Raw genomic sequence first — 17,228 nt, 5'->3', positions numbered from 1 at the left:
TTGTTTGCATAGGAGGGCTGATTGTTAGGACTCTTATGTGGGCTTAACTGATATTGATTGACCCATTGGGCCCAAGAGAGTAAGGACCACTCTAATTAGAAAACTTCTAGCCTTATTCTATTGTGGGAATGGATTAGGGTTTAGGAATTCTATTATATATAGAATACTGACGGTCCCTGCAGCTATTATTTTCATAATAATATTTTGGGAGCACTGCTTTCTCACAAAGCTAGTGTAGAGACAGAGAGAAGATCCCATAGTAAGAGGCTGCAGAAGATCTCAGTAGAAGGACCCATATTGCGTGGTTCTTCATCATAATTCGTGGTACAAGCGTCAACCTTGATTTAGGGACTTTATTCACGCTCAACGGGTATGTGATTGATTTCTTTCCATTATTCATTCTTGTATTCTATACACTATAGGTAATTCAAATGATTCTAGGATTTAGAATCACTAACAATTGGTATCAGAGCCTACACTATGGTGTTAGAATCAAGAAATTATGTAAGAAAAAAAAAGATTTGGGTTTCTATTTATGAAAATTATTATTTTACTCTTACTTAAAGATCCCGTATGGGAAAACTTTCTTCACAAAAGTTGTAGAGCACAAGAAGACGGTCGCGGCGGTATGCCGCACGTCGCCGGAAACCTCCGGACGCGCCGTCACGCGCCACCGTAAATCGGCTACCGGAGGAGAGAGAAAAATAAAAATTTTTCAAAAAAAAAACGGCGGCGAGTCATCGCCGGGTCAACTCGGAAACCCTACCTAGTTGACCCGGGATGCAGTGGGTCAACTCATGACCCACTCGGTCAAAGGTTGACCGGGTCGTTGACCCGGAACTAATTTGCCCGAACCGGTTGACCCGGATTGATTTTGATTCAAAAAAAAAAAAACAGTAACTTCAAACGGCTCGTACGGGCAAACGGTGAAGAATTTTTCACCCTGGTTTTTTGCGTTGAGTCCAGTTTTTCGTGCTCTTCGTTTTGATATATTATGAGCCTAGTTTTGATCAACTTTTATGATCTATTTTGTATAAGTTACAAGTATGGGTGTTTAATGATTCTTTATAATTTTTCTATTAATTGGAAGAAATGAAAGAAAATCAACTTATACATTACTTGCATATCAGAATATGAACTTGTTTATTCTTGGTAATGTAGTTCATGTTTTTGTTTATGAATATTTTTTATTCATGGTTAAACAATCCCACTTTTAGCTGCCGGAATGAATTTGTAGACTATTACAGTAAGATTGGGTGGAATCCACCAAAGTGGTAAAGTTCAACCTTATTGTAATAGAATACAAATCAAAGGTCTTCTTTGTCTGAAAAAAAAATAGAGAATAATAGTTGGTAGCAAGGTTGCTAATGTTCACCCAAAGGTGACATTATCAAAGAAAAGTTAAAGCAAGAAAAAAAAAAAGGATTTCTCAACCTAGAAGATGCTGTCCATCCAAAGATGGCGGTACTTTTTGAAAGTTAGAAGAAGTCTCGCAGTAATAGTAGAAACTTGAGTGGACCAGTATGTTTCAGACCCAAAGGTCAGAAATGTAGTTCCGGTTGACACTCATGAAGTAATTGATACTTGAGCATGTAATGTTTAATTTAGCTAATTGTTACATGCTTATTCTTTTACATATATGTCTGTATGTTGAATAGAATATTCTTTATTAAAATATTCAACAGGATGTCTTCTAGTTTTGATGTACTTGATATTCCTAAGCTTACTGGGGATAATTTCAACAAATGGATGGAAGACTTAGAGGTCTACATGATTCTCAAGGACCTAGACCTATGTACTAGAACCACCAAACCAGCTGAACCTACTGCAACCAGTACCCAAACTGAGAAAGGGGATTATGACAAGTGGGTCACTGCAAATAGGAAGTCCTTGGCTGTAATTAAAAGTGCTTTGCCTGAATCTATCAAGGATAGTGTTGCTAAAAAGGATACTGCTTTTGAATATTTGGCTGCTATAAAAGCTAAGTTTGATAGCTCTAAGAAATCACAGGCTCACGATCTCATGAGCCAATTGACTGGGGCTAGATTTGATGGAGTAGGAAGTGCTAGAGAACATATACTGGAACTGGTTTCCCTAGGAAACAAGATCAGAGGTACAGGTATTAACTTTGATGATGACTTCGTGGTCACCATTGCCTTGAATTCTCTACCTGAGAGCTACAAGACTCTTAAGACTACTTATAATACATTGAAGGATAAATGGGGTCTTGATGAATTGATCACTGTGGTAACTCAGGAAGAGGGAACAATTAATAGGACCAAAGTTGAAAGTGCCAATCTTACTCAAGGTAAGACTTCATCATCTATGGGACCTAACAAAGGGATCAAGAAGTTCTTTAAGAAAGGAAAATTCACTCAATTTAAAGGAGGGAAAAACAAGAAGGGAAAGCAAAATTTCAAAGAATCAGGGGTACAAAAAGACATGAGTGGCATAGAGTGTTTTTGGTGCAAGGCCAAAGGACACATGAAGAAGGATTGTTTTAAGAGGAAGACCTACCTTGAGAAAAAGAAGGATGATGGTATGAATCTATCCTTAGTATGTTTTGAATCTTGCTTGATTAATGTACCAATTGATTCATGGTGGTTAGATTCTGCGTCATCTATTCACGTCACTCATTCCTTGCAGGGGTTCCTAAACAGGAGGGTGCCAAGCAAGGATGAAGTGACGGTGTTCGTGGGCAATGGAGCTAGAGTTGAAGTGGAAGTCATAGGAACTATTAGATTATTTTTTCATTCAGACTCATTTATTGATTTGAAGGATGTTGTTTATGTTCCCTCTATGAGGAGGAATTTGATTTCAGTTTCTAGACTTTGTTTAGATGGTTATTCTGTTAATTTTAATCAAGTTGGATTTTGTTTATTACATGATTCTATCTCTATTGGTAGTGGTACTCTTGTTGATGGGCTTTATAGATTGAATTGTAATTCTTCATGGGTTCTGAATGTGGGAGTGAAACGGTCTCTGATTGATGAGAAATCCTCTATGTTGTGGCATAGAAGGTTGGGTCATATTTCAATCAAGAGGATGAAAAGATTGGTAAAGGAAGGGATATTAAAAGATATTGATTTTCAGGACATGGAAACATGTATAGATTGCATTAAGGGAAAGATGACAATCTCCAGGAAAAAGGATGCTACTCGCAGCATTGAAGTATTAGACCTCATTCACACTGACATCTGTGGGCCTTTTACTGTCCCTACACTCACTAGGCACCGTTTATTTCATAACTTTTATTAATGATTGGTCAAGACATGGGTATGTCTTCCTTATCAGTGAGAAATCTAGTGCTCCAGATGTTTTCAAGATTTTTAAAGCTGAAGTTGAACTTTTCCACTCCAAGAAGATCAAAGTGGTCAGATCCGACAGGGGTGGAGAATATTATGGGAGAAGTGGTGATTTTGAGCAGTTGCTTGGTCCTTTTGCAAAATTCTTGCAAGAACATGGGATAGCTCCTCAATATTCCATGCCTGGAACACCTCAGCAGAATGGAGTAGCTGAAAGAAGAAATCGTACTCTGAAAGACATGGTCCGTTCTATGGTGAGTAATACTACCTTACCAGAATCCTTATGGGGAGAGGCACTTAAAACTGCTGTTTACCTTCTCAATAGAGTGCCAAGTAAATCTGTGAATAAGACTCCCTATGAACTCTGGAGTAGCAGAATACCTAGCCTTAGACACTTGCGAGTGTGGGGATGTCAAGCAGAAGCCAAAGTCTTTAACCCTCAAGAAAAAGTTTTTGACTCAAGGACTACAAGTTGCTATTTTGTGGGATACCCAGAGAGGTCTAAAGGGTATAGATTCTATTGTCCTGGTCCAGGACACAAAATTGTAGAGACCACTCATGCTAGATTTGTTGAATGCAATGAAGAGTCTAGAACTCCTCGTAATTTCTCTTTTGAAGAAGGGGAGTATGACACTCCTGAGATAGCACCTGTTGAGTTGAGAAATTCACTTATTGATCTCAATCCCATCCTGTCTGATGATACAGTCACTCAAACTCCAATTGAATATGATTTGCAAGTTGGGACAGATATTGCTATTGCAGACCCACTTTCACCTCCTGATACCGCTAATATTGGTAGGCTTCCACCTGAACCTATAAGGAGGTCTACTAGAGTGCGCAAGCCTTCTCTGCACTCTGATTATGTTTCTTATTTGAATGAGTGTGAGTTTGACATAGGACAAGAAGAAGACCCTGTTACTTTTCTTCAAGCAGTTAATCATAAGCATTCAGACAAATGGGTAGAAGCAATGAAGGAAGAGCTGTTATCCATTAGCAACAATGGAGTATAGGAATTAGTGCAAATTCCAAAGGATTGTAAGGCTATTGCATCTAAGTGGGTTTTCAAAACCAAGACAGATTCTCAAGGTAGAGTAGAACGCTACAAAGCTAGACTCGTGGCAAAGGGTTTTACTCAGCGAGAGGGGATAGATTACAAGGAAACCTTCTCACCTGTCTCATCAAAGGACTCATTCAGAATTATCATGGCCATTGTTGCCCATTTTGACCTAGAGTTACATCAGATGGATGTGAAAACAACATTTCTGAATGGAAAGCTGTCAGAGAAGGTGTACATGAGACAACCTAAAGGTTTTGAGGAAAATGGTAAAGAGGACTTTGTTTGTATGCTGAAAAAGTCTCTTTATGGGTTAAAGCAAGCATCTCGACAATGGTACTTAAAATTTGATCGAGTTGTGACTTCTTTTGGTTTTGTAGAGAATCCAATCGGTCAGTGCATATATCTGAAACTCAGTGGGAGTAGTTTCATCTTTCTTGTGCTCTATGTGGATGACATTCTATTGGCTAGCAGCAACAAAACCTTATTGATGGAGACCAAGGGTTTTCTTTCAGAAAACTTTGAAATGAAGGACATGGGTGAAGCAAGTTATGTGCTTGGAATCGAGATTAGTCGTGATAGGCCGCTGGGGTTACTTGGGCTATCACAACAGGCATATATTGATAAAGTTTTAAAGATGTTTAACATGTCTAAATGTTCTGGTGGTGAAGCACCCATCAGTAAAGGAGACAAGTTGAACAAGCAACAATGTCCAAAGAATGATATTGAGAGGAGCTCAATGAATGACAAGCCTTATGCCTCTGCCGTTGGAAGTTTGATGTATGCACAAGTTTGTACTCGCCCTGACATTGCCTTTGCAATTAGTGTACTTGGCAGGTTTCAATCTGATGCTGGTTTGGCTCATTGGACTGCAGCCAAGAAGGTCATGCGCTATTTACAGCGGACAAAGGACTTCAAGCTAGTGTTCAGTAAATCAGAAAAATTTAAAGTTGTGGGGTATTCTGACTCGGACTTCAGTGGGTGTACTGATGATAGAAATCTACCTCTGGATACATTTTTGTATTGGGAGGAGGAGATATTTCTTGGAAGAGTGCCAAACAAACTATTTTAGCTTCATCCACTATGCAAGTTGAGTTTGTGGCACTTTATGAAGCTACCAAGCAGGCAGTGTGACTGAGGAATTTTATATCTGAACTGAAAGTTGTAGATTCCATCTTTAAGCCTTTGCATTTGTGGTGTGACAATATTTCTGCTGTTTTCTTTGCAAAGAATAACAAGAGATCTAGCAGCTCCAAACACATTGAGATTAAATATCTTGTGGTTCGCGAGAAGATCAACACTGGGGAGATCGCTGTTGAGCATATTATTACTGAAGAGATGGTTGCTGATCCTCTGACCAAAGCTCTTCCAGTGGGAATTTTTAAGACTCATGTTTCTAACATGGGTGTGATGGAATCTTTTGATATGCTTGTTTAGTGGGAGTTTACTTATTCATAGTGGTATTGTAATGAGCATTATTTTGTTAGATCATACATTATGAGCACAATCTATATTGAGGATGTTTACTTTCCAGTATAGTGTTCATTTATATTTTCTCTCATCGTATTGTTGTATGATTATTGTGGTTTACTTTGACATGTCACAGTTAATGGCGGTATTTAGTCAAGTTTCGTGATTTATGGCGGTATTTAGCCTAAATCCATGGAGATGGTTGTTAACCATAGGCTGTATGCCAAAGTGAGATATTAATACAAGAAAATGGCGGTTTGCCTAAGTATTGATTAATATCAAAGTTCTCTACCTGTGAGGTTTTCAAGGTAGGCTGGTCTTTAGATCAGGAACGGACCTATAAGGAAGGATATATCTTATGTGATCACAGTTATGATATAATTCCTTATATCTATGTTTCCAGGCGATTTGAATTGATAATTTTCTGTGGTCTGTAACATTAGATAGTTATATGCCGTATATTGAGGTGTATTTTCTACTATTGTTCAACAATGGAGATTATTGATTGGATCAAAGTTTGTTTTGAGTGGTATTCAATCTTGGGATTATTTGGCCAGATGTCAATGGGAAGACATCAGTATCAGTGTAGCCCAAGTGGGAGATTGTTAGGACTCTTATGTGGGCTTAACTGATATTGATTGACCCATTGGGCCCAAGAGAATAAGGACCACTCTAATTAGGAAACTTCTAGCCCTATTCTATTGTGAGAATGGATTAGGGTTTAGGAATTCTATTATATATAGAATACTGACGGTCCCTGCAGCTATTACTTTCATAATAATATTTTGGGAGCACTGCTTTCTCACAAAGCTAGTGTAGAGACAGAGAGAAGATCCCATAGTAAGAGGCTGCAGAAGATCTCAGTAGAAGGACCCATATTGCGTGGTTCTTCATCATAATTCGTGGTACAAGCGTCAACCTTGATTTAGGGACTTTATTCACGCTCAACGGGTATGTGATTGATTTCTTTCCATTATTCATTCTTGTATTCTATACACTATAGGTAATTCAAATGATTCTAGGATTTAGAATCACTAACACTTCCTATCAATTCCCTAAAAATCTCATGATATAAGGGGATACTGTCAGTATTATTCCTCCAAAAATGAAAGTAGCCTGATTATGGTTGACATAAGCACCAATGACCAACTTTAGTATGTTTGCAATGATTTTAGTATAAACTTATACAGAAAAGTATCGAGAGAGATGGACAAAAAAGAGGAAATTGAATCCACCCCCTTTAGCTTAGAAACAAGGGGAATAAAAGTCTGATTGATGCAACCAACATTAGACGGATTGAAAAAGAAGCTATGATCTACCTTAATAAGATCGGATTTCACAATATCCCAGGCAGCAAGTTAAAACATTGTAACTATATCTTCAAAGCCAAGGGCTTTCTTATCTCTATGAGATTTGATTGCATACAAAATCTTGTTCTTGGAAGGAATAGATGAAAAAATCCTCTTAAGATTAGGGCCTTAGAGAAATCAATATCCTCCAAAATGGGAGAAATGGGGCTTAGGTTGGGGGAATTCAACTGATTCAAAAAATAGAAGGAAGAAGAAAAAAATCAGAAACAAGAGAGGCAGCAGGTAACTAAGCTCATAAATGAAATCATGACTCTGCCTAGCTCTCATCAATTTATGAAAGAAAACAATATTAGAGTCCAAAGAGTTGACCACTTAATTGTAGACTTTTGTTTAAAAAATTCTCCTCCTGCTTTATAAGACCCCACAAACCTAGAGCGAATTGCCCTCTTCTCTTCAACTAAACTCAGATATTGAGGATTACCATAAAGTCTGTTCTGGAATCTGGATATCAGTAAGTTAAGATATACAATCATCAACAACTTGAGAGATATTATAAAAAAAAATATTCTTATTCCAGGATTTTAAAGCTTGCTTCACAAATTTTAACTTTTGAACAAGGCTGAGAGGACACGAATTATTCTTACTCAAAGAATTTCAAGCCTTATTAACCAAAGGGACGATCTCACAATGAGAAACTCACATATCAAAGAATTTGAAAAGCTTTAGACCAAAATATATATTTAACGGCTAATAGTGATGACAACCAGACTTTGATCCAAAATACTTGGGGGGTCAAAATTTACTTGAGAACTAAGGAAGGAAGAAAGCAATTTCCAAGGTAAATTTTGATTTGCATTTTGGTAGTACTTAACATTTAAAGTGCACGTGTAGGAAAGACTCCTACTTCAACCTTGAATAACCATGCTTAAATAAATAGTTATATAGTAAATTTTGGATTAGTTATAAAATCATGGGATAGGATTTTCAAACCTACCAATGTGGGGAGGAATCTGCATGCCACCAATAGATATCTTGAAAAAATTGTCATCCACATAAGGCCCACATATTCATAGTAGGGAGAGAAAATAATAAAATAACTCATGTGAGAAGAAGATTGCACTATGACATTGCGGAGAAGTTTTCCTAAAATCATTGTTAATAATGATAAGACAAATTTTCCACAAATTTTACATTCCTTCACAGAATTTCATATCTGGATGGTAGTTCAATATTTTTGTTTTATTTTCCATTTTAGTTGGTAGTTGGTACTTGGTAGTTGGTAGTTGGTAGAACATTATCAACATGTATGAGCATTATGATGCTTAATTTTTATAACTTTTAGCACCTTAAATTCGGTCATTTAGATTGACCATTGAAAAGGTATGAGATCGGTCAAAAGGAAAAGGGTAATCCGAAAAGAATAGACGGAACGATGAGAAGAGGTGCTGATCGACTTGCTGATAAAGACGCTTATAGAAGATCGGGCAGGAAGATGATTGATCGATCGATCGATCTTGTGACAATGAACACATCAAAAGAAGATTTGGGAGGAGTTGATACGTGGTCCATGATGGGGTGTGTAATCACAACACCAGAAGTAGTGGAGATAGGTGCTACTCAAGAAAGAGGGAGTCAATAAACTTCCACTATTTAGAGGATTGGTGGATCAAAGGCAATGTTGACAACCGCCAATGACCATCTTGAATGAATAAAGGGGAATGGGCAAATGGAAAAGCATCATTAACACATACAAAAAACCACATACAATGCGTAGTCATTTTTATCTTTTCTACATGTTCCCAAATAGAGTAGTTAAAGTCTTTCCTTTAGTTTTTAGTGGAGAAGTAGATCCCTCACTTGTACTTTGTGTTTACCTAAATAAATTTCGTAGTTCTTTCCCAAGTGTTTCACAATCTATTTTCAAAGAAGTTATTTTCGTGTTTAAGTCATTAGAGCAATTGAGACATAAACGAAGAACATCATTTTCAGTTTGAAAGATGCCGGATATTAGAAATTTGGGCCTTTAGAGGCTCTGTTATGAGATATGCTACTCGTGTCAAAGGGGTGCTAATGAGGGGAAAGCTGAGTGGGATAGAAGGAATGAAGACCAAGGTCCTGGTGTGGGTTAAAGTTACAAATGTGGGCATCGAGAGCTACAAGTCAGACAAGGTTTGGTTCACAGCTGGTGTGAAGAGATCAAGATCAGAGGAAGCATATGAGATGCCTTGTGATGCCATTACAGTGGAAGAGTTTTGAGGGCATAAGATACTGTAATCGTCATCATTACCATAACGGCTGACCATTTTCTGTATTTTTCACATCCTGCATTGTTATGGGGTGTTCTTGACCTTATTCATTAGTGCATTCATATTTGTACACATTAGTGTTAGATATCTATTCTTTATCGGGAAGATCAATGGATTTTTTTTTTCTTTTTTGCAATAAATTTTTGGAGGCCACTTCAATAATGTGTTCCCATAATTCTTCATATACTTTTCCCTGATCAGCTACTCTGATCAGAACTGGTTGGAATTCAGTGCGAAGGAACCACATTGGTTTGGCTACTGAATGTGCATCCAGCACTGTAATGCAATGTTGAGTTACATATCCTGTGCCATGTTATCCAAGTACACTTTACCAATTAAAGATAGTTTGTTTTGAGCCATTGTTGCTGTCACTGCTAAATACTTTGAGATTCTGCTTACTCTTAGAGTGGTTATCTTTTCTTGTTATTTATTCTTGTTGAGCAGTCCTACAACATTTTAGGATAGCATGGCAACTTCCTCCTACCTTACCCTCTATAACCACCACCACCATCATCATCTATGCTGACAGACCAAACCAACCATTTAATCGATTTGGGCATATTTTACTAAGCTTCTGGGCTCTAGAAGCTAGCTTTAGGCGATTAAAGAGGGGGAGGGGGGGGGGTCGTTTATGAAGGCTGTGCCCAATACATACATACTAAATATCATAAAAGATGAAAAATGTTCCTTTCACAAACATTTTAAATTGGACCGAGTTGTTCTATAGAGAATCTCTTCATCCACCTCATTTGGCAATAGGGTGAGACTCGTGAGACGGGGGGAAAGGGTATGTTATTTATGTCATTATGAGAACGGGACGTTCACAGCTGAATGGCAGGGTTCGATTTGATGGGGGGATCTGGGTCTCAAAAGTTGATAAAGAGTTGTCATCTAGATTAGACATGGGCTAATTATTCAACTCCACTTTGAACGGATCCAACCATGAATTTGGTTCGTGTCAGGTTACGATCCCTATGAAGGTGTTAGGAACTTTGGTCTACTTGGTTAACCCAAACTTCAAATCATGGGTAGACCAAACAAATAATAGGCCAAACAAATATCAAGCAAAATGAAGGAAACAGAACTCACCGCAATCCATCCGCGCTGCACGGTTAGTGTATGGAAAAAGCAAACACATAGACAATATTTGAGCACATTTTATAATATTCTGTCAGTGAAGAATGAAACTCGTAGTATTACAAGTTAGATGAGTCCATATTTTATAGATAGGAACTTAGAGTCTTTTGTTCACATGTCAAGTTTCACCCGAAAAAAATTGATCCTGTGGCAAAATGAAGTTTTAAACATCTACTAAAAAAAAATTTAGAAAAATAATTGAAAAAAAATAAGTGACAACATAATGGTTTTGTAATAAGGCAGAGAGTTGGTTTCTCGTGAGGAGAAGAGATATAGAAAGAGCATGCTAACATACCCTTTACTGGAGCTTTAGATAATTTTTCTTAAGATTTAAGTTTAGAAATTATTCAGCTAAGTAAAAGTTTAATTTAAATTTACTCCAAACATACTCTTAATCCATAAAGTGCTTCATGAGTGTTTCACCAAAAAAAAAAAATAAAGTGACTTATGAGTGCACACTACAATACTTGAAGGCATGACCACCCTAACTTTTAAGAGCGTGAATTGGAGGATTGAGAGCAATAGGGGTACCCCACTAAATGTAGAATTAGAATTACTAAAATTGTCTCCACACACACCCACATACGAGTTATCCCTAGTTTTATTCTTATCATTCTTATCAAAAAGAATCTTATCTTGACTCATAAATGTGTCACTACAACAAGGTTTAAAAGTGCAAGATCAGGGCTCCTCTACTGCGCAATAGAAGTGGCAACGTAGATTCAAAACTTTGGAGCATCTCGAGGCATGCTTATATGTGTTATGTGTTAGCGTTGGATTTGCGCTGCCACCTCCAATTGTGCAATAGAGGAGCTGGATCCCCATCAATTCTGATTTAGATTGAATTGGTAGATGGAATCAGTTGGACTTGATAAAAACCTTGAAAAAAAAAATGGACTGAGAAGAAAAACATGTAGATTGTAGTATATGGAGTATTTGATCCACAAGTCTTACAGATCTAACCACAGAAGGTGAATTTTGTTAACTTTCCATATTTCTATTGATTAAAAGAGGAAAGAACAAGGAAGGCACAGTATCAGGGTGTCCAACATGTTCCATTCTCTCTTCTCATTTTTTAGGAAAAGACTTTAAGACTTTATTAAGAAGAAAATGAAAACTTGAAAAGAAAAGACGTGTGAGAATTCAGGATCGATTTCTATGGGAAGTCTTTAAAATGGGGATTAATTGGAATTGAATTCAGTTGATTCCATTGATCCCGATCCCATTTCATGCCATGTATTACAAGTGTAATCGATGACTAGATCTCCATAGTGACTTTGGGCCCTGAAGTATGTTTGGCTTTTGTCTTTATTTGGTACCTAGAAATATTTTCTGTTTCTCTGCCATAAAAGGAGTATGGTAACTACTACAACAGCTAATTGCTTACTCAGAGAGAGAGAGAGAGTTTTCTCTAGGGCCTTATTCAACCCCAGTGTCTCACCAAGGAGGACCTACATTTTCATGCGAGACACATAATGGAAAATCAGGTTTGCGTGAGTCATCCTAGTCTAGTCAACAAAACATGAAACTTGGTAAAATGTCATGAAGACTAACCCAAGTTTAAGAAATGATCAGACTAAGTTTGAATCGGTTTAAGTTTTTGAGGTGGTGTTTTTGCACAAGTCCTGTGAAATTCTCCTAGTATATTATTATTATTAGGATATATATTATTCATAGACCATAAGTTTGGTCAACAACTAAAAAAATCATAGTTATTTTGTTTGTTGTGTTCAATACTAGCCCATTACATGTGAAGCAACCATAGCCTCACTCCTTCCTTGCACAGAGAAGGAGAAGAAAGAAGATATTGAAAAAATAAGAAGAAAAAAATGACTTGCCCGACCAGGTTTTACTAGCCTCAAGTCACTAGGCTTTGTACAAGACTAAGTCAATTCGAAAACCTTGTTTTCCAACTTTGGTGGGACCACACTACAATGCTCCTGAACCAAAATTCCTAATGTCCCTAAATCAACTCGATATCAAATGTCATAGATTTGATTCACACCCTAAAAGATGCACCTATTAGAGAGTTTCTCCAATTGTAAACCAAGATATCCCAAAGGTGGCCAATATGGCCAGGAGGGGGGTTATCTCCACATGTACGTGAGAAAGACCCTACTAACCCTTAGGGGATAACTTAATTAGGAGTTTAGATCCTCAACACGTAGGATCACCGAAACATACACTTCATGTGACAACACCTATCCCTTATGCGTCCTTGAATATCCCTTCTCGTCCTTTAAATGACACTAAATAAGATACATGTCGGCACCTAAAATGTATGTACTGATAAATGTACGTTCAAGGAATCTGAACTCCTTTATTAACTAGGACTAACACCTCACAATTCAGAGTTTTTCAACACTCTTTTGGGGCCCTACCTACACCCAAACACTCCCCCCTCTTCCGAACCCTACTTTGATGACCCCTTGTCATTGGGATCTTGTGAAAAGAAACCGGATCGGTACCGATTGGGGCTGTTTATGGACCTGAAAATAATAATTTCTTTTAAACCTTTTTCCGCACAAGGGAGAACAAAAGTAATTAAACTAATCATCTCATTTCAATATAAACGACAAGATCAAAATAAGAATTTCAGTTTAGCTTTTCTGATAAGAGAGGGAAAGAGGCTTAAATTTTGCTTAGAAGCCTAGAAGAAGAGAGACAGAGCTAGAGAGAGAGTGAGACATTGTAGAGCAGGCAATGGCGGTGGTGGGACGAGGCATTGCATCGCCAGGGGTGGTTCTAACCCTCACAGTGGCGGTGCTGTTGGTGATGATATCGAGAGTTTCTTCCACAAGATACATCGTCGGATCGAACATGGGATGGACTAGCAATGTGAACTACACTAATTGGGCCAAAGGCAAACACTTCTACCTTGGAGATTGGCTCTGTAAGCTCTCTTCTCCTTTCCCCTCTCTCCGTCTCTTTCTATATCTGTATGTTCCTACATCTTTCTCCATGGATCTACTTTCTAAGCTTTGTTATCCATATTTTGAGCTTTGTTTCGACATTGCTAAGTAGATCTCTCTCTATATCTCTTAAACATTTTACTGTTTTGCTGCTTCTCATTGCATCCTCTGCTTCTGTTTTTTTCTAGTTCTTTTGAATATAAATCTCTCCATTTCTGTAACTGATGTCAAATTAGTGTCTTCTCGCATTCACCAGATGATTTTTTTTTTTTTTTTTTTTTTTTTTTTTTTTATCGTTTTTCCTTTTCTTAATTGGAAGAGGTCATATCGATTTCTGCAACTGAATCCCCAATTTTTTTTTTTTTAAGGTTTTATTTTTTACGCATACCTTGTGTTTGAGGTTTTTCCCTCTTTGAATCTAGATGCATTGCTCTGTATTTGCAGGAAATGGAACAGATCTTCGATCTTCACACCCTAGTACAGTTTCGTAGGTCTTAGGTTGTGAAACTGATTTAATTCGAATTTCGAACACACTTCTCTGCTTCCTAGTTTTCGCGAAAAAGAAGGATTATCGGTTCAATTTTTTTATCGAACTTATTATCCATTATTATCCGAGCAAATCTCTAATCCTTCCTAATTCCAGCTACTTAGATCTCAATTAGTTCAAAGGTAAGTAGTCAGACTACTCTTCTTTTGTTTCGGACGAATTCAGAGACCGTTTTTTCCATCATTTGTCGCCCCTCCACTACTGCAAAACAGCTCAGATCTTCATAGTTTGGCTGGACCTCTCACCTGTGTTTGTACTTTCCTGTTCCTAAAAGTAAACTCAACTTCACTCTTTTCAGGCTTTCTCAGCTGCTCTCTGACTTTCCTTGTCCATTATTAACTAAGAAAAAAATTCAGGAATCTCAATCTTTTCTCTTCTTTGACTCACTCACTGTAATTTTGACTCGGAAAAAGTTCTTGTGTTGGGTTGTTGCAGTTTTCGTGTATGATAGGAACCAGATGAACGTGTTGGAGGTGAACAAGACTAATTACGATCAATGCATAGAGACTCATCCAATCCACAACTGGACGACGGGAGCTGGGAGAGATGTGGTTCCCCTCAATGTGACCAAACGTTACTACTTCATCAGTGGCAAAGGTTTCTGCTTCGGTGGAATGAAGATCTCCGTGCTTGTCGAAAACCTGCCGCCGCCGCCAACGGCGTCGCTGAACGAAAAGAGCGGATCTCCTCCAACCTTTTGTAGCTACAGAGGTCACATTGTTTTACCAGCTGCGTTCGCCATTGCTGCTGTTTGGAACTCCTTCCTTCGTTTCTGGTAGCCCTTTTCTCTTTTACTGTTTTCGTGTTTGATGAGAGTGAGAGATAGTGTGTGAAAGCGAGAGATCGAGGGAGTGACATTAATGAATCTGTCTGTCACTTCCCCCTCCTCAGTCCTCCCCCCTTTTTTTTATTTTTTTATTAGAGAGATTTTTCAAATCATAGGGAGAATCTGTGCTTGTCCGCCGCAAGTCATGGCGGTTCTTGATGTAGTCTCGTGTGATGTGATTTCTCTTGTTATGTTCCACTCGTTAGGATTTGGGAGTTGCAACCCAAAAAAAAAAAAAAAAACTCATTAAAATTTTCAAATAGATATGATTGGAGACATGGTTTCAGATTAAACTGATAGTCGAAAATTTAAATTCAGTTTGCATTTATATCTGTATTTAGAAAAAATAATTATTGATTTTGAGGATCCTTGAAGTTTAGACAAATTCTAGAAAAAGAAAAAAATATCTATGACAATTTGGAAAGATTGATTAATAACAAATTGTATTCATTTGGAGAGGAATGTTTAGATTACACGAATCAGAGATGTAATCCGATTGCAGAAAATCTAATTTCAATTTGCATTTGTATTTGTATTTAGTTTGGATCATATCACATTCCACACATATTTGATCCATGTTTGATTTATTTACATCCCTATGTGGAATGAGTATCTACCGATCTATTCAGATATGATTCTAATTCGATCGATACAATCCGATTTGTCAAATCTTGATTTTTTTTTTTTTGGATGGGGAACTATTGGACAAGAAAGAAAGAATGGCCGGAACTCTGACTTTGAATAGAGAAGAAGCAACAATTTCCAGAGAGGAACTATTGTCTATCATTGACCGTCAGCTTGTGAATTAGATCACTACACCAAAATAAAAAAGAAGTACATCTCTGATTTTATGAAGTTTGTAATTCAAAACATCTGCAGATCAGCAGATGTTACTAAATGAGGTAAGTTTCGATTACTTTTTTGTTATTTTACTGGCTACAAAATACAAATAAAAATAAAGATTAAAGAATATGAACCCAATTTTTATGGACGTACATGTACGAATACCACGCCTCTCAACTGAACTGTTGGATGGAAGTGGAGGACGAAAGTGTAATAAAACGTTACCCATCCCACTTCCTACGGTTGGAGGCTGTTTGTATAATCTTTTGCCAAAGAATATTTTATGACCAATTCCAAAATAGGATTCAAAAATTAGAATTAATGGAATTAATTAGGTGGATTAATTTTTAAAATTCAAATCTTGACCAGTTCTGTTGATCAGATTCTGCGGCCGCGTGGGTGGGGTGGGTGAATTCATGGGGACGAGGGTCCGAAACCATGTGAGGGACTGAGGAAAGTGAAAATTACTTTAAGAAAGTGGATCCATGATCCTTCCCAGCTTGCCCATGTGCCCATTGGTGGATCTTCTGTACCCTCTACTGTTTAAAACAAAACTTTGAATTCTTTTTTCAAAATAAAAACAAATGCCCTTAGAACTGTCCAAGGAAACTTTACTCACACACTAGAGGGAGAGAAGGGATTAAAAGAAATGCATGTGACAGGAGTCTGGTGGTGATTCATTTATTCATTCATTCATAACTTGGTTAATGGTGATATTGGCAAGTAAATTTGCACAGATATGTTACAAGAGAGGTCTTGAGCGGACTCTGGTGGTGATTCTTGGATGCCCAAGTTAATGATTCTTGCAGTAATAGTAAGAGTGTAGGGAGAAAGTAAAGGTGAGTGTGAATCTGAGCCCGATCGAAAATCAGGCAACTATCACTAGAGTGCAGTTTGATGCATTCCAGCAGTAGTATGATCAACTAGACAACACTGTGCCCAAGGTCTCCAAGACCGTTGTCACCCAGGTGAGTGATAGAGTTATACAAAACCAAAGTGTCCATTCGCACCAATTTCCATGTGCATAACCCCATTCATCCCATTCAAATCCAATACAATTGGATGATTACAACAACTACGATTACATGGATACATACATACATACATACATACATACATTTATTATACTGACATTTATCTAGTCTCTACAACACAATGGATTATATGGATCAGATCGGGACAATAACGTGCAATGTTACATGTTGAACTGCAGACCTACATTGATACTTACCTACATGTATAGAGTTGGTTGGCCAAGGGTCATGCTCTAGCTTTGCATTGGGATGTATAATGCCAACCCATATTGAATATAATTGCTTATCATAAGCATTCTGTGAACTAAACCCTTCGTGAATGCATTGATATTTTCCTAAACCTTAAAAAATAATAATAATAATAAATAGATAAAAGGACAAATTTGAAGTAAATAGTTTCGTGGGGGCAAAAGCCAAAAAGTCCCAACTGCAGATTATAGACTTTAAAAGGACCTTAGTAAGTATGTATTAGGTGCTAATTGGC

At 37.5% G+C, this 17,228-nt stretch overlaps 1 protein-coding gene across 1 annotated transcript; it reads left to right on the top strand.

Moving 5' to 3' along the window:
• The first annotated feature begins 13,184 nt into the window (after positions 1-13,184).
• Positions 13,185-15,065, top strand: LOC122093148 (lamin-like protein). The gene is made up of 2 exons (XM_042663417.1): positions 13,185-13,475; positions 14,477-15,065. The coding sequence occupies exons 1-2, from the start codon at positions 13,286-13,288 to the stop codon at positions 14,818-14,820; spliced, it is 534 nt and encodes a 177-aa protein (XP_042519351.1). The 5' UTR covers positions 13,185-13,285; the 3' UTR covers positions 14,821-15,065.
• Positions 15,066-17,228: the final 2,163 nt, after the last annotated feature.

Source organism: Macadamia integrifolia, chromosome 2, assembly GCF_013358625.1.
Source record: "Macadamia integrifolia cultivar HAES 741 chromosome 2, SCU_Mint_v3, whole genome shotgun sequence".
NCBI classification, from domain to species: domain Eukaryota; kingdom Viridiplantae; phylum Streptophyta; class Magnoliopsida; order Proteales; family Proteaceae; genus Macadamia; species Macadamia integrifolia.
Note: the sequence above shows the minus strand (reverse complement) of the source record. Positions and strands in the feature narration are given on the sequence as shown.